Source organism: Phyllostomus hastatus, unplaced genomic scaffold, assembly GCF_019186645.2.
Source record: "Phyllostomus hastatus isolate PE091 unplaced genomic scaffold, TTU_PhHast_1.1 phas_scaffold_12, whole genome shotgun sequence".
Taxonomy (NCBI): Eukaryota; Metazoa; Chordata; class Mammalia; order Chiroptera; family Phyllostomidae; genus Phyllostomus; species Phyllostomus hastatus.
The window spans coordinates 18,366,271-18,392,693 of NW_025334007.1; the positions used below are offsets into that span (position 1 = coordinate 18,366,271).

General features: G+C 38.3%; 1 protein-coding gene and 1 non-coding gene across 3 annotated transcripts in view; both read left to right on the top strand.

The window, feature by feature from the left end:
• ARHGAP6 (Rho GTPase activating protein 6) overlaps positions 1 to 26,423 on the top strand; it is a 462,552-nt gene that overhangs the window by 421,024 nt on the left and 15,105 nt on the right. For both annotated transcript variants that reach the window (XM_045856110.1, XM_045856111.1), the window contains exons 9-10: positions 6,404 to 6,583; positions 20,408 to 20,505. In XM_045856110.1, coding sequence (XP_045712066.1) covers positions 6,404 to 6,583; positions 20,408 to 20,505 — 278 coding nt within the window. The remainder of the gene's footprint in view (positions 1 to 6,403; positions 6,584 to 20,407; positions 20,506 to 26,423) is intronic.
• LOC123830155 lies at positions 5,056 to 5,162 on the top strand. The gene has a single exon (XR_006787715.1). It is a non-coding gene; the product is annotated as a U6 spliceosomal RNA (small nuclear RNA).

Genomic DNA, 26,423 nt, shown 5'->3' on the forward strand with positions numbered 1-26,423 from the left:
GAATGCATAGGCCATTAACATCCTATGTTTCAAGGATGCTTCTTAGTTAAGCAGTCATTTTTCAAGATGATGAATTTTGATCTTGAAATTCAAGATCTTGAATTTCCATTTGTGTAAAGCATACAAACAATGAACTATAGAGAGGCTTACAATCATGAAAAAATAGAGTAATGAAGATGAGGGGAGGTTTCTGTCCTTGTAAGTAATTTGATCTGCTTATTTAAATTTGAGCTGAAATGTGAGGTCACCTCTTTATTTGTCCAGTTTGCTCCTGGAGCTCCTTATCTGCCCTTTAGCTAGAAATCTAGTATCTTCCTTTTGAGAGGTCCTTTCTCTCCTTAAACCCTCCCCCCAAACAGGGACTGGCTCAATGCAATGGAAGGCCAGTCCTGCTTCCAAACCAGGTGTAGAAGGAACTAGAAAATATGCCCTGCTGACCATTACCATGAATCTCAATACCACATGGTATCAGCTGCTGAAGGCAGGTTCCGTACAGTGTCATGGACCCTTTTGTGATATACTTGTTGGACCTGGTCCTCCACTCAGGCCTCCCTCATCTGAGGTCTTGGGATCCAGTTCGTTTTGATCACATTCATATGCTTTAAGGTATCCTTAGGTTTGAGCCTTGGACAAAGAAGATGTCTGCCTCAATTTTAGATGACCTTTCACCAAGCAACCTAGTTAATCTTCACCTTAATGAGAGACTTGTTTCCCTTTTTGATACCATGCAGTCATGCTTCTCCTTGCCCTTAGATTCTCCAGGAGAACTCAGACCCTTTAATATGCTAACACACATTATAAATCAACAAGGGGCCAAAGGCACTCCACACTCCACCACAGAAGTCAGCTGCATTATGGATTCAATTCTGTGTTTGCCAAATTTCTTTCCTGAAATCATAGTCATATATAATTTTTCACTGTAATCCAGAGAGGCAATTCTGCATTTCTTATTCTCATCCCCCATTTAGGTATAAGAATGGAACTTTCCTGAGTTAGCCATTTATCTGTATAGTAGTTATAATTAGTGAAACCTCTGCAGGCTTCAGGTTTCATAATATGGTACTGACATCTTGTTTCAGCAGACACAGCTCTTTGATGGATACACTATAATTCTCATAATTGTTAAGTAGTTTTATTACCCACCTTGGTGTCATCCCTTATCGACTATAGATATAACAGAAACTGTAGAATCATCTGCGTAATCATTGGGTAAAGGCAGAGCACTGTCTATGTTCCTAGGTGTGTCAGTGCTTCTCTGACGTTTCTTAAGTGCTATGTAAGAAGGAGACAGTCAGGTCTCAGGTGATTAAGAAGGAATTGAGGAAAGCAAAAAGTCCAATTGAACTCACTCTTGTTTTTTAGAATCATTTTTAGACACTCTTTTAGTACAAATGCTGAACAAGACTCCATTGCCTATGCTAAAGGGAAGAAAATATTCTTGGATAGGTACAAATGAAACAGCATACTGAAATACTAGTTACCAATGATGCGTCTCTTACCATATGCTAGCTATGTACTGGGGGTTTTATATATTACAGTGACTCCTCCATTACACATGCAGATATCATTGATCCCATGTTTCAGAGTTGAAAACTGAGGGTTCACAGCATTAAATACCTTTCCCAGTGTCCCACAGGGAGCATCCACAAGTTATGCATTTCTGCATTTCACAACTCTAGAGAGGCACCATGGACCTCATTGTCACTGTAGATTTGCAGATATATTGGGACAATATCCCAGCAAAAGGCAGTAAAATATCTTGAGGAAGGGACTCCTTTTTCTAATTCACAGAAAGTTGTCATGTTGGATAGTAGTGGTTGGGTCAGTCCCATAATTAGTAAAGGCCCAGCTGTGCCTCAATCCAAACCAATCTAACTTAATATAAACAAATATAGAATAAGAAGTAAAAAAAAGACCTACTAGTCTAGTTCAGGGATTCAGAACCTCTATATGAATAGCATTTTGAACTATGTATTTCTTTGTAGTGGGAACTGCCCTATGCATTGTGGGATGCTTAGCATCATCCCTTGCCTCTACTCACTTGATCAATGAAGCAGCTCCTTCCACCCCCACCCTAAGTGCCACAACCAAAAGTGTCTCTAGACATTGCCAAGTATCCTATGGGGAGGGGGAGGGGAAAAACACCCCTGGTTGAGAGCACTTAGTAGCTTTATAGATCACTGGTCATATGCTCTTTCAGAAATCTACTGACCTTCCTAAACCTCAATTGACTTATCTGAACTTTGGGAATACTAATTCTTCAATTGTCACTGCACAATGCTTTAGAAAACTACTTGCTATAAGGAATATGAAAATACCCTAGTAACCACAAAGTTGTATAGGGAAATGAGAGATTCCAAGGGTTTCTACACAGCCTTGACCTAAACGTTAAATCAAAATGACAGATTAGTAACCAAAAATTAAAGCTACAGGGGAAATGTGAGGAGAGCCTTGCTTCTTTAAAATGGTTGTAAGTTACAGGGAAGCAAGTAGCCCACACGGCCATCTTAGATTGGATGAAGGCTGCAGAATGGAAAAGTATTGATGAGGGATAAGGGGAAATTGGGCTATATTCACAGAGTGATGAATGCTTTTGTAAGTGGGTAGGTGATAGATTCTTTTAAGGCCCGAAAGAATCTTCGTAAGGATTCCACTAAGGTGGTATAATCCATGTTATAGATTGGTTAGACACAGGGACACAGTGAGTTAGGAAGCTTTTGTTTGAATAGCAATAGGGAAAACAGCAACTTGCATTATTAGTGTTTTCTTATAAGAATGGTCTTGATATTTGAACCATGCATATCCTGGTCACCCAACCGGAGTTCCTCTAAACCAGAGAGTGTTGTTGAGAAATTTTCTAATTACCATTCCTGAGATGCTGTGGCATCCAGGAGGTGGAGACCATGAAGACATAGGGCAAATACAGAATTAGGGAGTGCAGTGCAGAGTCACTGCAGAAGTTCAGAGAAGACATGATGAACATTGGCCACAAAAGTTAGGAATGGCTTCATGGAGGGGATTGAATTTAAATTACACCTCAAAGGGTATGTAGGGATTGAGTAAAGGCTGTGTAGGGATTGAATAAAGAACACATAAGCACTGCATAGATAGGAGTTAGCTAAAAACCCCTTCTGGTAGAAGTTAAGAGTAGAGGGAGAGGAACAAGAAAGAGGTTCTTTGTTATTTTTTTGAATTGGTTTGGCACAAGTGGGTAGAGAATACAGAATAAGTAGACTGGAATGAGGCAAAAAATAAATTGTGAAATATGGTAAAGAAACAAGCAATTTCAGCTTTTTGTCTTACCTGTTTGTGTTACATGTTTTAACTCTTTGTTACGTAGTTGTTATGGATTGGATCATAGAAGAAAACTGAACCAGGGAGTCAAAAAGCTTGGAGCTCACACAGGCTCTGCCAGCACCTTGCTACATGACCTTGTATTTATAGAATAGAGGAAGAGGAAGGAAAACAGAGTTGGGGTGGGGAGTAGGTTTGAGCTTACTCCTTTATAAAATGAATATAATATTTCCTTTTGAATTGGTGCTTAAAATTCAATGCATCTTTAACTAATGAGATCTTAAAGATGTCTAAAAGAAGGGCATGAGAAAAATTGTTGACTACTCCGTGCTTTTCTTGGGAAAAATAGTGGTATTTTATCAAATTGTGTTGTTTTTCTATCTTGTGTTTGTTTTATTCCATTTTGTCTAGTTTGCTATTTGCTTTGCTCCTTAGGGGAAAAATAAATTCCCAAAGTATGAAAGATTTCATTTCTTCTAGAAAAGTATTACAGGAACATACTTGAAACCTCTAGAGCCGTAGTTTTTCAGTTGTCCAAGAACCCTCTGGCATTGCATGGAAAATGTGGTGTGAATATACACTCTTTTGGTGAGAGAGTTCGAGGCTGGCCTTTAGTTTTCAAAGAGTCTATGAAGCAAAAAAGAAGTTACAGACTGCCAGGATTACTGACCTTTGAGGAGGTGCATGCCTCCAGGAAATGGGAGGTTGGCTTTGGAACTGTAGCAGGATCAGTGAGTGATTGCTCTCCTCACCCTGGTCCTGGCCCTGCCTTGAAGCCCGTATTCCATTTCTCCATGGAAAGACGGTCTGCCATTCAAGTACGAACAGTGGGAGGTACAGGGTGGTGATGAAGAGCATGGGTGTACCTAGAGCCAAGCCTCCAGCTTTGCTTCTCAGCTCCACCACCTCCTGGCTGCCAACTCTAGGCGTCACTTCCCTGTCTGTAAAAAAGGGCAGAAGCAGTAGCTGTTTCATGAGCTTCTAGTGAGAATATTTGAAACAGCCTATGGAAAGCCCCCTAGCCCAGTGACTGTACATGCTAAACTTTTAATAAAGATGGAATGTTCATATTAGGGTTAGAAATGATCTAGGATGCTTATTTAGTAGAGATAAAATTTTTCCTTGAATTGACTGGCTAATAAGTAAATAATGAACTAACCCCAAGTGCACATTATTAATATACACAGACATAGCCATATATGTACTGAGACATGGGGAGCAAGGGTAGAAGCTATCATGAACCAGTCTCCAATTAAAACAACAATCAAATAAAAACAAAACAAAACAGTGTTAACAAACCACAGCAGCATGGTCTGCAGCTGGAATCTATGTGCAATTTTACAGACAGATTGTATTGCATTCCCAGAATAACAACAGGAGAAGGAAAGAGCGGAAACAGAGTTCTGGATTGTCCTTGTACAAAACATTCTTTTAAAAGAAAACAAAATCTGGGAGGCATCTAGAAGACAACCATTGCAAACTAGGACGAGGGCTCTCATCAGACAGCAAATCAGCTAGCACCTTGATCTTGGATTTTCCAGCCTCCAGAACTGTGAGAAATAAATGTCTGTTGTTTAAGACAAAAAGAATCTTCTATTTGTTAATATTTAAAAAATGAGAAAGCTCTGATATTACTTTAATGGGGAAGGGAAAAGCACTTCTAATGCTTCAGAGTTCAAGAAGGATAAATTGGAAAATGACACATATTTGATTTTATCCTTAGCCATACATTTGCAGGAAGAGAAATGAAAAATAAAATCAGTGCTTGCTTTGGTGGTACCTATACTAAAATTGGAATGATACAAAGAAAATTGGCATGGCTTCTATGGAAAGATAACATACAAATTTGTGAAGCATTCCATATTTTTAAAATTTGAAAAAAAAAGAAAATAAAAACTCAGGTTTTATATCAATGAAATGAAACAAAGAAAAAAATAACTGAACAGCCTTACATAATGGGCAGTTTCTTGAAAATTCCCAGTGTTTATCACGTAAAATCAATTTACTTGGCGGCAAACCTGAAAACAGCCTCACCTTCTAAAAATAACGCCTGCCTTGTGCCACCCTGGGATTGCAGAGCTGCTAGCCACCACTTTGGTGCTCTACAGGGCAAGAGTGAGACTCAGGAGGCTTTGTCTTGGCTGTGAATCAGGACTCTTGAATTCTGTGCTGTGCACCCAGGTGCCTGTCAAAGATTGTGCAGATAGATCCCCATCAAACAACCACAGTTCCCATACTTATCCAGGAATTCTAGATTTTCAATATCAACAAGAGGAATAAAAAAAGTTGCCTAGACCAGTGGCTTTTTTCAACCAGGGGCAATTTTGCCCCACAAGGGACATGGGCAATGACTCTTTCCTGGGCCTTTCCTGCCTTTCCTTTGGAACCCTCTGCCACACTGTGGTTCCTGATGTGTATTAAGGTATTTTACATATTTCTGTCTGTGCATATGGTGTTCTCAGCACTGTAAAATTGCCTTCTGTCCCAGCTCCTCTGCTTTTCAGCATAGCACAGTCTATTCTTTCTTTTAAGTTTTTGTGCAAATATTGCCACCACTTTGGAGTGTCCCTGGGGCCTCCAGAGGTGATAGCTTCATACTTTGTACTCATTTCTTGTAATTGATAAGTTTCTTTACCCTCTACCATGTGAACCCTTAAAATAAAGACTGTGTGGTGATCATTGTTGGAAAAATATTAAATAATAAAAGTTCATGAAAAATGCCTAGCCTATGGTAGGTGCTAAGTGGATGGATTAATGGAGAGATCGACTGATGGATGAAGAGTTAGATGGAGGGATGGATGACAAGATGGATGGATAAATGGATGGATGGACATCAATATTTGTAATGAGCAGACAGAATAGAAATGTTATGTAGTACCAGTTTCACAATAAATAACAGAGTTGTCAAATTTTATTCAATGGTCACTGCACTATGAGCTTCAATCCAAGATATAAAGCAGAAGAAAAATAGTGGCACCCCTCATGGATTCTGCCAGAGACTACGTAGTCCTTGCAGAAGAAAAGGCAAGGAAAAGTTTCCATTGATTGCTGAACCACTTGGAATTCTGAAAGGCCAAAGTAACAGTGTTTGTGTTTTCTGTTCCTGTAGGTCACTGGGAACAAAATGACGTCTCTAAACTTGGCCACCATATTTGGACCCAACCTGCTGCACAAGCAGAAGTCATCAGACAAAGAATTCTCGGTCCAGAGTTCTGCCCGGGCTGAGGAAAGCACAGCCATCATTGCTGTGGTTCAGAAAATGATAGAAAATTATGAAGCCCTGTTCATGGTAGGTGGCCTTTCTTTGGCAGGGTATCTTATAAACTGCCTACTCATTGCCTTTTGGTGGCATAATGAAACTTATGCATCAGGTCTACACTGCTAGTCGTTGAATTCATTGGAAGCCATGCAATTTTAATGGGAATAGAATTTTATAACCTATGATATCACTGTACTGTGATTCTTTTTTTATTGTTGTTCAAGTAAAGTTGTCTGCATTCCCCCCCCCCCAACCCCAGCCATACCCACCTCTCTCCCCTGATTCCACACCCCCTTGGTTTTGTCCATGTGTCCTTAATAGTTGTTCCTGAAATCCCTTCCCTGCTTTTCCCCTATTATCTCCTCCCACATCCCCTCTGGTTACTGTCAGGTTGTTCTTAATTACAACGTCACTGGCTATCTTTTGCTTGCTTGTTTGTTTTGTTGATTAGGTTCCACTTATAAGTGAGATCATATGGTATTTGTCTTTCACCACCTGGCTTATTTCACTTAGCATAATGCTCTCCAGTTCCATCCATGCTGTGGCAAAGGGTAGGAGCTCCTTCTTTCTTTCTGCTATGTAGTATTCTATTGTGTAAATGTACCATAGTTTTTTTATCTATTCATTTACTGATGGACGCTTAAGTTGATTCTGTGTTTAAATAAACATATTCAAATTATAAGTTTTAGTTTGTTGTGACCTAAACAATGGTCACATTTGGGGGTCATTTAATTATTTATATACTAATATCCTTGCTCAAAATATTGATAAAACCATTCCTTGTGGAATTATATGTGGTTCTCATGAATTTATATACTTATAGCCATCCTTAGAGATGGCAGCTTCTCCAAGGTCAATATTGACATTTTACCTCCTCCATCAAGCTTCACCTATCTTTCCTGTGTCCTTCTCATGCCACTTGCCCATATCATTTCTCTGTCCCTTGAACCCCATTTCTGTTCTTATTGATGTTTATTTTAATGTTGTACTATAGTCATTTATGAAATGTTTCCCCCAGTAGATTATAAACACATTTAAAACACGGGCTGTGCCCTTGTTATCTCCTCTCTGTATCCTCTGTACACTTTTGGAAGGCCCTTCATCTGGCAGGCACTCAATAAATATTTTTTTGATTTGTATTGAATTACCAGTTCCTGTTTTCCTTCAAAAAACTGCATTGCTTGCTTCAACTTCCCTTGAAATATTAGAACAAATGCCAACTCTCTTTTATTTCTGTTTACCACTCATATTGCTTGTCAAAATCTACAGGAATTTTCTCTGTTTCTTCTCCCATTTTTCTTGTCAATGTGCTATCACTCACCATAAATCTTACCTATTCTACCAGAGCCTTTTGTGTTTTCACAACCAAGTGTGCTAGTCTCCTCTTAATATTCTCAACATTTTCTCTATATTTTTCAAATGCCTTGCATTAGACTTATTTCCATAATTCATCTTATACCAATTAGTTTTTGTAAATTTGAGAGCCAGTGATTTAAAAATCTTTGCCCTCTGTGTTTTATATATATGATTGTGATCAAGTAATCCAATACTCAATAAGCATCTTTTTCAGTTTATGAAATGGAAAAAATAAAAATATGACCTATTTCTCAGGGTGGTTCCCAGAATCATTTGATATGTGAAAGTATTCTGTAAACTATAAAAGGTATGCAAATGTTAATTACTAATTATAGTAATTGAGCAACATGAATTGGCTCAAATCTTAGTTCACAACAGACATAAATATCTTGTTGACATAAAGTTTAATCACATGCTTGGTTGACAACCTTACAGGTCATGATTTAGGGACACAGTTCCTTGCATCTTGAGACTCTGCAATCCTCTAGGATTTATGAGCCAAACCTAGAAGGGACATCCATCATGCCCATTCAAATGCCATTGGCCAGAACTGAGCCATAAGACATATTTAACTGCAGGGAAGGCTAGGAAAGGTATGCTTGCTGGATGCCCAGGAGGAACCGAAAAGGGATTGAGCAAAGTCAAAATTTCACTGAGGTATCACAGTGTCCTGCTCTTCTTTCAGCCTCTGAAACACTGTTCCTGTGTTAAATGCAGTAAGCTCTCAAAAAGTGTGGAATTTGTCATTAACTCTATATAAATTTCACACGTCAGCCCAAATCCTCATAATTAATTACATATTTGAATGAATCAAATGACTGAACTTTTCAACATATTCATCGAGTTTTAAGTCACGTATCATTTTGCCAAGTAGTCTTGACATTACTTCATGTTCTCTGGATTTTTTTTAAACAAAATAATACCTCTCATCAATCTTAATTCTGTTCTCTAAATTCTGTATTCTAAGATAAGTTCTTTATATGCAACCACAAACCATCAGGCATTTCTTTTCACCTCTGACACTAAAAAAAATCTCTTCCTAGCCTCCTTTAAAGTACAGTTGCCACCATGTTAATTGTGCCTCCAGCCCCCACCCCCCACCTTCCCATTTCCTGCCACCTGGGCTACTAACAACAGCAAAAAAAACATCAATTTTCCATCTTTTCGATTTTCCAGATCTGATCTTTGTTTGCCACTCTCCATGGAAATCAATGTCAAGACTCTCTTGGGTTATAGCTCATATTTTGGTTCCCCAGTTGTGGTCTTTACTTCTCAATGAGGCCTTTCCTGGCCACGTTGTCTAAAATACAGTCCCACCACCACCATGTACACAGTTCTTCACTTGCTGTTTCCTTTCCCTGCCTTTTCTTCTTAGCACTCACCACTACTGATACAGGGTTTTACTAATTTCTCTTGTTGGTTGAGTGTTTTCCCCACAACAATATAAGTTCCATGTGAGGATGAATTTTGTCCTTTCCATCTATTTCCTTTACTGCATTATGTCTGTGCCTGGCATATGGTAGAAACAAGAAATATTGGTTGAATTAATAAATCACACAATGGTTGTTTGTGACATATGATTTCTATATTACTAAACTGTACTCCTTATACGTATGAAAAGGTCTGGGCAGGAAGAAATTAAGGATAGCTTTCTCTAAGCATTCTTGATCTCAGACAGATTATGGGAATTACATATTGAGAAAAAAGACAGTTGGATGACAGGAGTAGTGGGACAGAGATCCCAAGCCTGGGTCAGTAAAAAGAAAACTGGTTCTGGAACCAGAAAAGTTTGCTATAGCCTTATATTTGCTATACATTAGCTATGTGACCTCACCTTCTTAGATTTCTATCTCTTTAGTTATCAGAAGACTCGGTTAGAATGAATGATTAGCCAAGATCTCTTGTAGTTCTAAAATCTGCATGGTTCTGTTCCCTACCACTGACTTTACCTCTTTTATTTCCATAAAGCACAGAAGAAAATTAATCTCATCACTGTGTAGGTTCTGTTGGCATATTTGGCATTTCAGAATTCAGTTGATTATACCAAAGCCGGTAGCTGGTTGGCAAATGTGGTCTGTGTAGGTGGATAAAAATGCAATCATGTATATAGTTGTTTCATTTTGTTTTGTTTTGTTTTTAAGAAACTTTCAGAATTAGTACAGAAATTTCAAATGAGGAAGAATAAAGCTAGTCAGGACCTGATAGTTCAAGGTAGTTAGCAATTGTGCAGTTTCACAGTCCTTGGAAAGGTTTATGAGCTCAGAGAGAGAGGCATCGCTTCCCATTGGCATTAAAAAGGGAGACTTGTTAGCGAAGGTGGCTGTAAGTATGTCCTTGAAGGCAGAATGTACCCTGGAGGCAGTGATTCCACAGAACTGATGGAAGAGATATAAAAACTCACAGACGCCTGGCAAGTACCCAAAGTTTGTTCTGAGTGTTAATAATGTCCTTCATTTCCTGATGCCTCTCCCAAGTGGACAGTATCTGAGTTAATGGGAAAGGGCAGTAAAGAACCTGACCTTGTCCCATAATACAGAAGAGGTGCCTAGATTTAGAGACTGATATATGGCTCAAGAGTCTGACTAGGACAGTCTTTTGCACCGAGTGTTTGCTTTTTAGGCACTGTGTTTGAAATCCTAGAGCTGGTTGTGATAAAAGTCATCATGAACACTCTGTTGAATAGTGACCACCATGATCATTCTGTTCAAAGATGAAGGCAGCAGATTGTAATAGGGGTTCTCAATTTCAGCATATAGCAGAGTCACAAGGAAATTTGTCAGACATTCAGATTTCTGGGCTGAACTCCAGAGAAACAGATTGAGTATCACTAGGATGGGGCCCAGGAATCTGCACTATCTAATGAATACTTTCAGGGCACACTGGTACTTTTGTAATTACACCTTGAGAAACACCCAAGATGTTGTGGGGAGACCACAAACTTTGGAATCAGCTACCAGAATTCAAATCCCTGCTCAGCCATGTATTTGCTATGTGATGCTGGCCCTATGCTTAACTTTCCTAAGTGTTCTTTTTCCTGTTGTAAAAAGAGAGACATGAAGTTACCTACTTTATAGGATTATTTTGAGAATTGGAAATGATATTTTAAAGCACTTTGGATAAGAATTTGACATATACTAGGCACTCAAAAACCAAGATTGCTGCTATTATTGTATTACATGGACAAAATGTTTGCTCCATAAAACAGGTGTCATTACCAGACTAAAAGAGTCCATTTGCCTGTGTGCATCAAAGCCCAATCACACATGAACAGGAGCTTGCAGCAAAGAGAGTCAGGGTTTATTTTCAGCAATATAGGTAGCTAATGCTCAAACACCTGGCTCCCCATAGCTTCCAGGAGACCAGTTATATAGGCAAAAAAATCATTAATTATGGTGACTAAGGAAGCTAGTTTTGTGGTCAGGATCATGATCTCTACTGATTGGTCAGTGCTAGGGTCATTGGTCATTGCATCTGGCCCCGATGTCAGCCATGGTGTGACTTCATCTGATTTTATTGCTCTTCTGGGCCTGGAGCTGAAACACAGCTTAGGCCTACATGTCATCTCCAGTTTGACCAAAACCCTGTTGCTCTGGTCAATGGACCCATGGCTTTGTTCCTAAGATTAGTTGATGCCAACCAGAACCTCATTGTTGTGAGGGCTTAGTGATGAAGGGAGTGGATATGCAAGGAAGAAGGAGACAGATGCATTAGGGAGCTGGATGAGGCCAGCTTGAATCAAAAGGAAAGGAAAGAAAAGTGAAAAGGTCATATTGAAGAAATGAAATTTCTACGTGGTTACAGTGCCTCTTTTGCAAGGAAGCACTCTGGCCACTCTGTAACAGTGTGACTTGTTCCTAGTCCCTTACCTGGCTCTTCTTTTTCCTTTTTCCATAGTATTTACCACCTTTCAACTCACTATATAGTTTACTTATTTATTATATTTATTGAAACCTAGAATGCAAACTTTATGAAGATCAGGATTTTCATTTGTTTTGTTCACTGACATCCAGAAAATATTCTGCGGCAAATGGGCACTCAGTAATTATTTGCTGAATAAACACTACAACAATATATTGCAGGGAAAACATACATTTTGTTGTTTGTTTCTTTGCTTTTGGTTCAGTGGCCATACTCCTTAGCTTCCTTTACCTTCAAACCCTGACACTGCATTTCTAATATCAACAACAACTTAAAAGCTGGGTAACATAAATGAAACTCTCTGGGAACACTGGGAATAAAAGAGAAGGCTCATGCATGTGTATGTATTGATAGAAATGGTCACTGGTATCACTGTAAAACAGAAAGCATTCACTGACTAGATCATTAACATATCATTTGTTCTGAAAGTTGTTCCTTCTTTAACTGATATTGAGAACCTCAGATAAAACTCACCATTGCTCTTAGAATTAATAAGGGCTTCAGAGCAGAGTGGAGAAAACTTTCAGTTGATTCTAAGAGTCAATACCATATGATTCCTAAGAGGGCTTTTTTTTGAGAGAGAGAGAGGGAAACAAGAGAAAGCACCACCCCTGTGGGCTGATGAAAAGTCCGGAGTACAGTGGAGACGTGGGAACGCCAGTGAGTTCCCACCCTACTGGTTCATCAGCCTGAGCTGGGGACAAGCACAGTGCACGTGGGAAATTTCAAATGAGAACTACTGGAAATAAGGGTCAGAGGCCGAGATGAGGATTCCAGGCTCTGAAGCCAAGCTTTGCTTTGTGTTCTCTTCTTTCCCCAAATGCAAATTACATTTTCTTAAAACCTCGCTTGCATGCCAAGTCAAAGTAGTCAGGCAGTAATCCAGGTCATCAAACAAGAAACCACCCCCCTCCACACATGACATATCCAGATAATGAAATAGGATTTCCATTTCCTGTTTTATGTAACTGTTTTTAAAATAACCACTGTTTACGTGCTGAAGCTGGCTAGTCACTATGTATATCATCGGCTTATCTAAATTTCACCACCATTTCATGAAGAGTAAGCCAAGATCTTTTGCCCAAGTAATACAACAACTAAGTGGATGACTTCTACAACATGTTGCTCCCCAGACATAGTAAACAGGTACTTCAATGTGGCATCTCAGATATGGAGTTCAGTTGCAGGGAAGAAAGAGAATATTTTAGCCAGCTTGAAAGTAGGGAGCAAAGGAGATATTTAACAGTATTAATCCCTCTGGACTGTTCATAACACTGACATGTCTGATGTTCAAGCCAGCACATGGCTTCAAGAGCCAGTGCATGTTCCTGCTGGACCATGCACACCTTGTGCCTGTCTGCAACAACAGAATGTGTGTACTGTTATCAGCACACACAGGTAAAGGGGAGCAGAAGCATATTACACCTCAGCTGTTTCTGCTTCCTTTGACATATTGCCATGGAGCAAAGACGGCTAATTATTCCTCATCTTCATTCCTTGAGTCATCCTCCAACATAACTCCGTGAGTCCTGGGCTCTTCAATTATTTTTGTTTATTGATGTGCCTCAATTGCCATGTACTACCTGGCATGTATGAGGCACTTGGGAAAATGCATTAAACTTAATGAACTCTAACCCTCCAAATGCATCTAGATGCCCTTACATATTATTAGGCCATCCTCCACAACAGAACCACATCAAAGGTTCTAGGCTGAGCCTGCCCAGGTTCGAGTTTTTGCTGCCATAAACAGAGTGATTTCTTTCACTTTAAAAGAAAGTTTACAAGTTTTTTAACTAAAGAAAACTCATCATGACTTCTGGTGATATTTACTTTTTTCTGGGGACTGTTAGAGTTTTAAATGCCAAAGCATCCTTCTTGGCCCAGTACAAAGTGGTAGATTGGCATGGAGCATCCAGTGGCAAGTATGGTAGGGCTGGGTCCTAGGAATTGCTCTCAGGGATGCCCTTAATGGTTTGCTATAGTGACTTAGTAAATGGAGAGAACTTGAACCGTTTTTCCCTCTCTGTGGTTTATGGAATAAACTACATCATAGCAGTTATACCCTAGGCAGACATTCAAGGTTTCATTTTTAATTTGATGGGGTGGATTTTAATTGTGACAGTTTTATTCCTTCATATGTGCAGTGTTTACATTTTTTCTCTGAAGCAGGAGAGTCCAAGTTCTTTTGATTTTTGAAATAGCATTAAGCTTTGAAGGAACACATGAAAAGCTAAGGCATTGAGTCTCCAGTAAACACAACCATAAATGGTGCCCTTAGAAAATATCTAAAGTTACTCAGTAGTTGACTAAAACTCAGTAGAGATTTTGATGTGAAACAGTAAACTATACATGCAGAAGCCCTTTGAATGGATTTTGTTTCTTCATTCAAATGTGCAGAATTACTTGATTTTAAAAGTTAATATTTTTCACAATCTCACTCCTCAGTTTTCATCTTGCTATATAAAATCCCAAATCAAAAAAGAAAAAATCTGTTTGATTATTGAGTCATACTTTTCATTTTTAGAGTCTTAGTATTGGTGGGAATAATAGTTTAAGAACCTATTAGAAATTTTCTAGTGATCCTCAGTTGGTAAAGAAAATTGATTTTTCTACTCTACAAATTAATAGCAAGGATATTTTGCTAGAGCATGACATTGGTACTACTTATAAGCAGAAGGAAGCATCTAGACAAAGGTAACAGAACCAGTGTATACCATGAAGATCAATAATCCTGGGTTATTTTATAACCATTTATAGCCATTTCTATAACATTTATTAAGCATCCACTAGAAACACCACCATAGCTTGTGTTCTGGAAGAGCATAATATTGACTAAGTAAGTGGGTCAACGGTCATGGATATGCAGGTAAGAACTTCAGGAGAGAAAAGTGTAGAGAGGCAAAGAGGAGAAAGAGGAGACATTATTTAGGAAGCATTTAAGTGCAAGAAGGGGAAAAATCAACTGAAGGTGACTGAAAACATCAGGATATATTTTCTTGCACGGTCAGAAGCCAAGGGAGACACAGTTTTAGCAGCTCACTCACACTCCTTCTGTCTGCCCTTCCATCTTCGTCTTCAAGATACTGCAATCATTTCCAGCATCTCTTGCAGCCATCATCATCCAGCGATGAAGGGAGATGTTTTCTCTCCTGCTTCTCTGCAATATGGAGGAGTACATGTTCCAGAAGCTTCTATGAGACCCCCCCTTGGGGTACCTTGGCCAGGATTGGCACACATGATCTTCCCCTTGTTGCAAAAGAGGCTAGCTGACAGAGAACTACAACCCTAGGAGCCTATATCAGTTCCAGGTAGACAAGTTAGATAACCCTTGCCTTCAGGAACTTTACCTTCTAATGCTGTAACCAACCCAAACACTTGAGGTCTGATGGAAGAGAAGGAACCAGAAGGGAGAAACTACACAGAGTCTGGCTTCAAAACCATTGCTGTTGAGGGGCCAAGAGGTTACAAACTGTAATTCTAGAAATTCAGGAGGTGGTCAGGAGCAGAGATATATCAAGAGGAAATCCCGTCACTTAGTTACCCACCAGAAAAATGCTAAGCAAAAGAGAGGAGAATGATGCTTCTCTACAAGCACAGAGGATAAGAGGCAGCAATAAATGACTTAGTCAAGAAGAAAACTGCAGAACAAATACTGGCCATCTCCATGTTATCTGCTTTTATTCTTGCTTTTAAGTGTTTAATTTATTAATTATTTTGTGCATTTCTTATAAAATATTTTACTTTATACCTCTTCATAGTTAGTAAGGTACTTTCAAATCTGTTAGCCCTTTTGATCCCTATAACATCTCTATAAAGGCAAATGGGCCAGATAGGATATGCTTGGATTTTTAGATGCTAGAACAGAATCCTGCAGTAGATGGTTGATGTGTCCAAGTTTACATCAATTATAAACAGCAGAGCCAAAACTGAACCTCAGGGGCTATCAACTCCTAGATACTTTTCCAATAGCATCCTAATTTCTGAAAAGGAATGCATATGGGAACAATCTGCCTGGACATTTCTTACTTACTGCAAGCTCCTGTTTTCTATCAACTCATTCCCTTGACTTTTATTTCTCTATTAAGCATCTAAATTAATAGAAAATAAATGCTCATCCAATTTAGCTGAGCCATTAGCTTGAAATTTTTATTAAATAAGAGGAAATGAAATGTGAAAATATGTACAAAGATTAGAAGCATTACTTGGAAAACAGCAGTGGTTAATGTCATATGAATACTAAGTCGACTCCAGGTATCATTTCAAATTTCCTATCCTCATTTTCCCACTGGCCCCAATTTTCTGAACCATTCCTTTATTTAAAAAATGTGGTTTTATCATATGAATTTTTGAAGCTGCTTTAAATCATTTTGTAACAAAATGAGATATAAGTAAATTAATTAAAATAATGGGTTATGTACATTGTAGTCAGCCTTCCATAATAATAGGGAAATATTATCTACCCTTCCTGTAGTACATGGATTCACATTTTTTAACCATGTCTTTTTGTTTATTTGTAAATAGTGTCTCCAAGCCAAAATGGTATCATGGGTCTTTTTAAAAACAAAGTATAGATAAATTAATAACACTGACCCTTTCTATTTATATTTATTACCAAGTAAAAGTCATGTATAGTACATGAAACTAACCTGAATAGTTATAATTGGTTGGGAATCAGGTCTAGTTGCATGAGTAAAAATTTTCAATTGCAGAATACTTCAACAAAATTTATAGAAAGTTATTTTTAAAATAATAATACTCCCTGTTACCTATGCTAATAATGTACCCAAGTTAATTCATTATTAGACTCACCATATTATGGGAATGGATTGGCACTTGAAGCAAAAATTTTTATTACATGTATAATCATAGAAAATTTTAAATTAAACTAACTGGATGAAAATACACATACTTTTTATAATTTTCTCATGTAATTTTCTTTTAAAAAGAGTTCAGGGTATACATTTTGGGCCATTATTATTTTTTTGCTTTGCTGTTCATTTTTTAATGACTATTCTGCTTATTTTCATCCTTTAGGTAATACTTTAAAAAAATTCAATATAATAGTGCATATCTGTTGGATCAAATTATTTGAAAAACTTACAGTAAAAATTACCAGTGTCTTTATTTGTTTAATTTACTCAATAAAGTCAGAGAATAGAGTCTCTCAGCCTTGACCTGAAAGTCCTTCCCCTTCTTTCATTCTCATTCCCAGGCCCTTTCATTTGGTCACAGAACTTTAAATGTCATCCATATGTACCTGCCAAATATCTATGTCCAGCCCAAGCCCCTCCTGATCCCTAGATATTTCTTCCCAATGGCCTACTAGATCTCCCCTTTATTCAGATGTCTCATAGGACTCTCACCCTTATCATATCAAGGCCACACTCCTAATCTTGACCCCAGCCTCTTCCTCCTGCAAGGCTTTTACAACAGTCAATGGCAACCCCATCCTTCCAGGTGCCTTCCAGGTGCTCCAAACATTGAAGTCATTCTTGCTTCTTTTCCTTCTCCTACTCCTCCCTCTCTTTTTCTCTCTCTGTTCACAAAGTAGCTAATGCTATTATCTCTATCTTTACTATCTCCAGGATCCAAATACTGGTTATTGCCATGTATAATGTGCACTTTTTTGCCCAATTTTCTGAGGGAAAAGTAAGGATGTGCATTACACATGGGTATAATGATTACATACCATGGGTATAATAGCAGGTATAATAATCCCATGTATAATGCACACAAAAATGTGGGTGCACATTATACACAGCAAAATACAGCATTTCTCATCAGCTCACCATCCTCATTCAGTACTCCAGCATCTCTGGATGTAGCAACAACTCTATCTGCATTTCCAGCTTCACATCTTGCTTTCCTGCAATCTACTATCAACTCAGCAGCCAGAATGATGACAATTCATGTTAGTCTTCTGCTCAAAACCCTCAGTGGCTCTCCACCCACTTAGACTGAGAACAGAACTCTTTATCATGACCTGTAAGACTCCACAACATCTGGCCTTGGCTACCTGACCCACTTATTACCTACCACTAGACTCCTTCCTTTCACTATGTTTCAACCTCACTAGCCTCCTTGCTGCTCCTGACTCAAAATCTTGCTGATTTTTTTCTTCTTCCTGCTTGGAATGACTTTCTGCAATTCCTTCATCTACTTCAGTTCTCTGCTAAACTGTCCATTTCTCTGTGGCATAACTATACTATTTAAATTGCACTCTCCCCTCCCCAACATTCTCCATTGGCTCTTCTGTGCTTTAATTTTCTCCATGTGATCCAAGCTGTCTTTTCTTTGTTTGTTTAATGCCAGGCTTCCCATATTCATTGTCAGCTTTAGGAGACAAAGATTCCTATCTGTTTGGTTTGTAGCTGAATCCCAACTTCTAGTCCCTGACATTCAGTAAGCATTCAGCAAATATTTATGTATTGAATTAAAGGAAGGAGGTAGGAAAAGGCCACAGTGAGAAGTGTAGTGGCACTAAAATGGAGGGTGTGTGAAGATGACTGCTAAAGGAGAAAATGGGAAATACAGATTGAGGTGAGCAGGCGAGTTTGAGGGCTTTAGCTGTAGGGATAAAAGTGTTCCTGAGCAAGCAAATGTCTTGATCAGAGCATTCTGACGACCATGCAGAGAAGAAATTTGGTACATGTGTTGAAGGAAATAGATAGCATGCAGGTTAGCAAGCTTTTGTGCCAAAGGCCCATCAAGGATATGTCTTTCTTTCCAATTAAGAAGTCAAACTAGCTTAAGGAATTTGTGGACTCACATAGCTGAACAATTCAAAAGCAAATATGTCTTGAAGCATGGCTTTACCTAGGACTCAAATAATGTCAAGAGACCCTTTTTTCCCTCTCCATTTCTTGGTATTTTTTTCTTCAATGGTCAATACAATCCTCAGTCTCCATATATGGCTATAGGCCCTATATCCTCTCTCTCCCAAGTCTCAAAGAAATGATCATGGCTTTTCATTGTCTCTAAGGTAGTCACATGCCCATTGCTCAGGCATTCATGATAGTCTGGGAATGAATGGAATGGTCACTGACTTAGACTAGGTTACATTTCACCCTTGAGGTAAGGTTTAGAGAACAGTTGATTCTCCAGAAGAAACTTGGGGTATAACTGTTAAAAGAAGAGAGAAATGGAGGCTGTTAATGGCCAATACGTGACCATTACAGAGGGGCAATAAGGGTTTGAACTTTGACCATTGCAGTAGGAATGGAAGATAAAAGAAAGAAGTAACAGGCATCGTGGAGATGAAGTCAAGTAGATCTGGCTCTGAACAGGAAGGGGATAGGACACAGAGAAGCTTGAACTCAACTCAGATTTTGTGTTTGTGAGACTAGGCTTTGGCAATGTCATTAATGAAGATTCGGGATGAAGTAGGAGAAAGAGATTTACAAGAGAAAAAAAGCATTTTGTTCCTTTCTCATACCTATTTTTGTTAATAAAATAGTTTCCAGCTTCTCAATGGTCAAGAAGAATTGAGTTCTGCAAGAGGCAGGAAGCAAATTCTTCCACCAGCCACTTATTCTCAGAAGACTTGTCACCACACTTCTGAAGAATCTTATCTCTAAGTCCATGTGTGAGAGAATCAGACTGAACATTTATTTTCTGTGAATAGTTTGAATTTCCTTTGGTTGAGCTACCAGCATCTACAATGTGGAAAACTGTAGAACCAAGTTCAGTCTTTTCTTGTAGAACATTTCAACAGGAGTAATTTAGGATTGTAAGGCCACCTTCTAATGTACTGTGGATTAGGCTTAGAGAAACATGGGATGCTCATCCATAGAACTCTAGTCAATGCCTTGTCAAATCATGAAGCAAGAAACTTAATTGTTTATGGACCAGGATGCAAGAAAGGAGTGAAGATAGGCACTGAATGATAAAATGACATGTGCAGTTGTAGTCTTCATTTTTTCAGTGTTTACTATCTGCAAGGTACTGTTCTAAGTCCTTGACCTATGATAAGTCATTTAATCACCACAGGAACTCTTTGTAGTGCGTACTATTATTATCTCCATTTTATAGGTGAGGAAACAGAGACATAGAAATGTTATGTATCTTACCATAGGTCCCACAACTGGTAAGTGGAACTAGGACTCAAACACAAGCAGTCTGGCTCAAGGACCTGTCCTCTTAATAAACTGATTATATCTTCCAGAACTGTCCAAGACAGTTGTAATTTATGCGTATTGTCTTGGCATAAATATAAATATGAACTCTAGAAAGTTTCCCCATTTGGATAATAAATTATGAACACCATTCTTCTTAACTATGATAGTTTGCTTATTCAAAGCCAAGAAAAATGTAGTCTGAACAACAGAGATATCCAGTGGTTAGTCTGTATCTCTAGTCAAAAACAAAGGTGACAGTTTGGGTTGAATATGACTATTTGGTAACCATCCAGTTTGTCCTAAGAATTAAACTAACTGGGTTGTTATCAGTTTGGTTTTAACCAACCAACCACTCTGTTCTCTTACGATTCTTCAGGCTCTGCTTTATGCTGTAATAAAGTTGCCAATGACCTATGTTCTTTCTGAAGTGTTTTCTTTATGCCTCAACATTTGGCCTATCCAGGTTCCCCCGGATCTCCAGAATGAAGTGCTGATCAGCCTGTTAGAGACCGATCCCGATGTGGTGGACTATTTACTCCGAAGAAAGGCTTCCCAATCCTCGTGAGTATGCCAGTTTCTAAAGCTGCTTGGGGATTTCTACTTCCATTTCTAAAGAATTGTAAAGGTTTCTCTATGCAGGATGACTTGAAGTAGACTTGTGGCAACTTTCTGGCACAGCCGATCAGTCTACCTAACTGGAAATTGCTTTGGTTTTACCAATCCACACATTGAATTAGAAACTGCTTCACAGGATTTTTTTTCATTTTCATTTTTGGCTTTTTCCTAGTCCCTTGAGGTCCTTTTGACTGTGTTTACCAGAAAAAAAAAAAAACACTAAGTCACTGGTAAGAAACTCAAGGTTCTGACTAGGACACACATCAGTGATTCTACTTCCAGAACTCTGATAACTGTTTTTACAGCCCCATAAAGCTGAGCCTGCATGCACCTGACATGTGTAATTTACCAGCACAAGTGACGCATTACCAAACCACAAGACAGGCCTCAGCCGAGGCCTAGGTGCCCATTTGAAATTAGAGGTTGGCACTCTCTTGACTCCCCTGCCCTTTATAGCTAGCATCCTTTTGATAAAAATACACGTTGGCCTCTACATACACCTATGGTTGCAATGAATAAAATGCAAGCCATGCTGAAGGCTATGGTTTGCCACCATTTTTTGCCCTCAAAGGAGGAGCACTGAATTTTTGCATTAGTCAGGTTTTATGATTAATTGCAGTCACGTGGTATGGAGGCAGAGTGTATGGAGCTACTGAGCATTTGGTATTCCAGTTTAGGGGATAATATTGCATCATTACCAGGAGCAATATTGCCACCATGGCATCAAGTCTTACATTTGTAACTGAAAAAGTTGTTATCCTCTCATGAAAGTATCATTTATGTTGTGCTTTCAACCTACCAAATTTCAACAATTCTAAGATATATTTCCCCAATGTTTTATCAACTCTGAGGTTGAGATTAACCTTATAATCAATGGCATGTCCTAATTTAATTCATAACATTTTTTCTTTCTCAGCCAGATATAAAATAATACTATCTTATTCAGTGATATCTTAGACACATTAAAACATACTAAATTGCTCCTTTATATTGATGCCAAACTTGATGTGTTCATTTTCACAGAAAACTATTTGAGATATTAAAATATTATATTCTTTAGAGAAATTTGGTAAAAAGGAAATTCATGTTGTTCAGGCCTCCTTCTTTCCTGGGTCATTACATTAATAGCACTGCTAAATTCAGCTTCACTCCATTTCCTGCAGAGCAGGGAAGAATTTTTAATTGGCTCATCCTTTCAGATGTACTTTTGAAAATCCATCTCTATGCCAATAATTATCAGGCTAAATTCTGGTTCAAGTAAGACATTCTGCCTGGATTCAAACACCAAGAGCCACAAGTGAATGAAAGTATCCTTAAATTATACAAATGGGCTGGCATTTCATGATCTTGCTTTTCATATCAGATAATTAGGTTCACTTAAATTTTTCGTAGATTTTTAACTGTCATCAAGGTGGCAGTTCTAAATTAAAGTAACAAATGGCTTTTTTTGCACAGTATAACTTGCATCACCAGAATTTTAATGAACTCACTTATTTCCCCCATGCAAAAAAAAAAAAAAGCAGACATGATGGCACTTTTATTTGTGATTCCTTTATTAAGCTGCATTTATAACATTTCATGGGGGTACTACTCTGTGAGAAAGCTAGAAAACACACCTAAAAATATGTTGATTTTGACTTGCCACACTTCTGTTTTCACACGGCATTTGGGTATATAAAAACATTGAACTTTAAAGAATGATTGGTAATAGTTGTCTTATGTGGTTGTCAAGTATGTTTTTCACATATAAATGCCAGGAAGTAAACCTTTCTTTTTCACTCTTATGAAAAGGACAAAGTGTACATATTAAACCCATCCCAAGCTGTATAATTGTGTAGCCTTTTCTTTTTACTGTCCCTGTGAAAATCAGAATTGTAAGGTCTAAACAAGCTGACCCTAGACCAAGATGTTAGGTGAGTGTCATGGCTTCAAGGAAAGGGAAGCAAGCTCACAGGAACTCTGGGGGTAGCAGAGACTAGCATTATCAAACAGAAAACATTTAAAAAAGACTTTCTTAGTCAGGAGGAGAAAATAGTGTTTGTTTGTTTGTTTGTTTGTTTCCTCTAGATACACACAAAAGAACAGCCCAGAAGGTTGATAATGGTATCATATAGTAAAAATACATAAATTAATAAATTGATTTTTTATTTTTAATGGCCTTTTGAGGCTTGTGAGTCCTAACCCTCAAGCTGTAGGTAGTCTGTTCATGTCTTAAATGAGTGCTTTTCTAACTTTACTGTGCATACCAATCACTAGGAGATCTCATTAAAATGCTCTTTGTGAACCAGTAGGTCTGGGGGAGGGAGTCTGAGAAACTGCGCTTCTCTCAAGCTCCCAGATGATCCTGTGATGCTGCTGGTCTGTGATCCACACCTGAAGGAGCGAAAGCTTCAATTATCAAGGCATATTCTTGACTTTAAGAGCTTGCAGACTTGTTGAAGGAGGCCTAAGAGGGTGAAAAGAACAGGAGGTGTGTGATTAAGTATGTCACAGAGTACAAAACAGTATGTGCTGGGCTGCCGGTTCTCAGATTTGCCTGCCCAATGTGTACCACCTGGGGAGTTTGGCAAACTATGCCTGCACACCACCCCTAGAAATTCTGACCCATTTGTTCTGGGGTGCAGTCGGGACATTGGGATTTTTAAAAGCTCCCCATGAGATTCTACTGAGCAGCCAGGGGTAAAAACCTCTGGCTTAGATCCACCACAATAGATACTACATATTTACTCTCACTGTGGGTGATTTCTGACATTAAAATGGGGCCTTTGTGTTAACAAAGGAAGGGGACCAATACTCCAGACTCTAAATCCATGCTAATGATGGATTACAGTGGTGACAAATAACAGTACTCCAATTGCCAGATAGTGCTGGCTACGTTGGTTGTGTCAGTTATCCATCCATAGCACACCCCTGTGTAGCATAACATGCCGGTCATGAGCTTTGGATCCAGAGCCAGATCTCCTGAGTTCAAATTTTATTTCCACTCCTATTTGCTGTGTGATCTTACATAAATAAATTCTCTCTCTGTTTCAGTTTCCTCATCTGTAAACTACAGATAAAAACTTTATAGAGTTATGCTATTAAAATAGTTAGTGTTTTTAATAAATGTTAATGGTTGGTATCACATTACTTAGCATTTCACCATTTTTTAATGTATAATAGTTCTTTTTTGTTTAATCTTTATTGTATTTTTCTATTACCTTTTAGTCCTCTTATGCCTCCTCCCCCCCGCAATTACCACCCTGTTGTCTATGTCCATGAGTCCTTTTTCCTTTTTGCTCAATTCCTCCACCCCTTTATCGCCCCCACTGCACACTAAATGTCATTCTGCTCAACATTGTTTTTACTTACAACTACTTACCAAAGACTTTGGCATTACTAGATTTTATGTTGCTACCCCATGAGATAGCAACCTGTGAAGGCAATATGGCACAAGTGAAATCTCATCCACATAAGATGTAGGCAGTGCCTAAATGTAAAACCTACACCGTGGCTGGCGTAGCTCAGTGAATTGAGTGCGGGCTGCGAACCAAAGTGTCGCAGGTTCGATGCCCAGTCAGGGCACATGCCTGGGTTGCAGGCCATGACCCCCAGCAACTGCACATTGATGTTTTTCTCTCTCTCTCTATCTCCCTCCCTTCCCTCTCTAAAAATAAATAAATAAAATCTAAAGAAAACCACCTACTTATACATGCCTGATCTAATTGGCATCAAGATGATGTCACTGGTTCTGAAACAGAGAGGGGTTGAGGGTAAAAAGGCACTGAAGTGAGGCAACAATCTGCTCACACTAGGCCAGGCAGAGTTCATAAGGGACTGGAAGGGATCACACATTTGCACGGAACAAGGGAAGAGGACCTGAGTAAGGCATGGCATCATGGGAATGGCCAGAATCTTGTTTTGAAGACTTTATGTCTTCAAAAGGTTGAGAGCTAGGGTATAAAAGGTAAGAATTAAAAGGATTTGTGGAAAGACAACAGAGTGCCAAGCAACTGTAGCTTCTGCAATGACCACCTGAAGTGCAGTGATACATGGTCCTCCTCTCATATTCTCTTTTGATCCTTTGTTATTTTTCCCCCTGAAGCTTCTGGTTTTTGCCATCAGTTCACATACCTAAGAAAGGCTTTAGATTTGTGCACCCCATGTGGAAACTGCACAAAATTTTTTTTGGACTGGAGAAGTAACTTTTCAAAAGAGTGTAGAACCAAGAAAAAGAACACATTTATTATAACTTCTGTCTTGAAAGATCAAACATTTAGTGATACTTGGGAAGTTAATGTTTTGTTTTGTTGTGAGTTTTTCTCTTCTTTACGTAACAAGAGAATTGGGGGAGTGAAAGGAGGAATCATCATTTATTCTTAGGCTTGTCTACTTACATTTTTGTCTTTAACCACAACAGAATGCCAAAGGGAGAGGAGAAGAGATTTATATTACTAACAATGCAAGACTTTATGTTTTTAAATTGCTTGTCTGGTATATTTACTAGAATTATATGCCCTTTTCTTCAAAGATGCTTAAAATAAACTGCCTTCCTTTGATTTAGGGATGTAAGGAAATAGGGAATGAGAATAGAAGTTAAATCAAAGAGGCCAAGGTACATTGAATGCAGGCATTTGCAGCAGAACAAAGGTGTCATAGCAGAGCTGGGACCAGGGTGAGCAGAGGAAAGCAGGCACTCTCCTAGGTGCAATATTTAAGGGTATGCCACAAAACTCAGTCATCAAAATAAACCACATTGAAATGTAGTATTTTGAAAAGCAAAGTTATTGTGGACAAAATATCAAGAAAATGTAAAAGCCTAGTGCCAGGTGAAACCATACTAGATCCTGAAGCAAAAGGTTCCCCTGGATTTAATGAAAGCAAGTCATTGATAATGTTTTGCAAATGTACTTCTTTATGTTATTTTCAAGTGAGAGAATTGCTCTGTTTGATAATTTGTCTGGAGCAAGTGCCAACCTTAAATCGTTTTAATTAATTTAACCTAAATTAAAATAATAATAAAATTCTGTTTGGGCATAAATAAAGCTTTTAAACTTAATATAATGTTGTAAGTTCTAATATGCCTACTTTTCAAGTTTTCAATATTTTTAAACTGTTTTAATGTTCTTGGAAAAATTAATCATTAAAAAATTACATAAAACTCCATATACTTCTATGGTATACAGAACTAAATAGAGCATTTTCCCTACTGTATTCTGAAGACAAAATCACAATAAAAAATTAACTGCATTTGGGGAGAAGGCTGATATGGATGAACCAAATATTTCACTATATATTTTTGCATTTTATTGTATGTAATGGTGTTACCAGCCTTCACAAAGTTCTTACTGAATTTGTCCCCAAAATAAAAAAAACAGTGATCAGCCAATAAGGACTATTGGATGAAGGCACATAGTTGTCTCAAAGGATAAAATTTCAGAACTGCAAAGTAATTGTTTTGTTGAATTGGTTATTCCTCCAGCTGAATAATAACTTTACCTTCTTCATGATGGAGGAGCGTTGGATCTTCTGATAATGTAAAGGCATCACATTTAAATTATCAAATAAATATTTATTTTAATCTTTCAATGATTGTCATTAAAAGGTGTTTTTCCACAAACCATGGGATGTTACAAGATGAAGTATAATTTCTGTTTTCCTTTTCTTAAGATTTATAAAAATATAAACAATTCTTAGGAAATTTTCAGAGATAAGAAATGAAACTTCACCAGTGTAACAGCAGTGAATCCTATTGACTGGCAGTAGCTGGTGATTTCAATTGTCATTCTGTTCTATCCATCAAAATTATTAGCATTAACCACACACACACATGTGAATACACACACACTTCATTCCAGAAAGCCTTTACAGCCAGATAATTATAT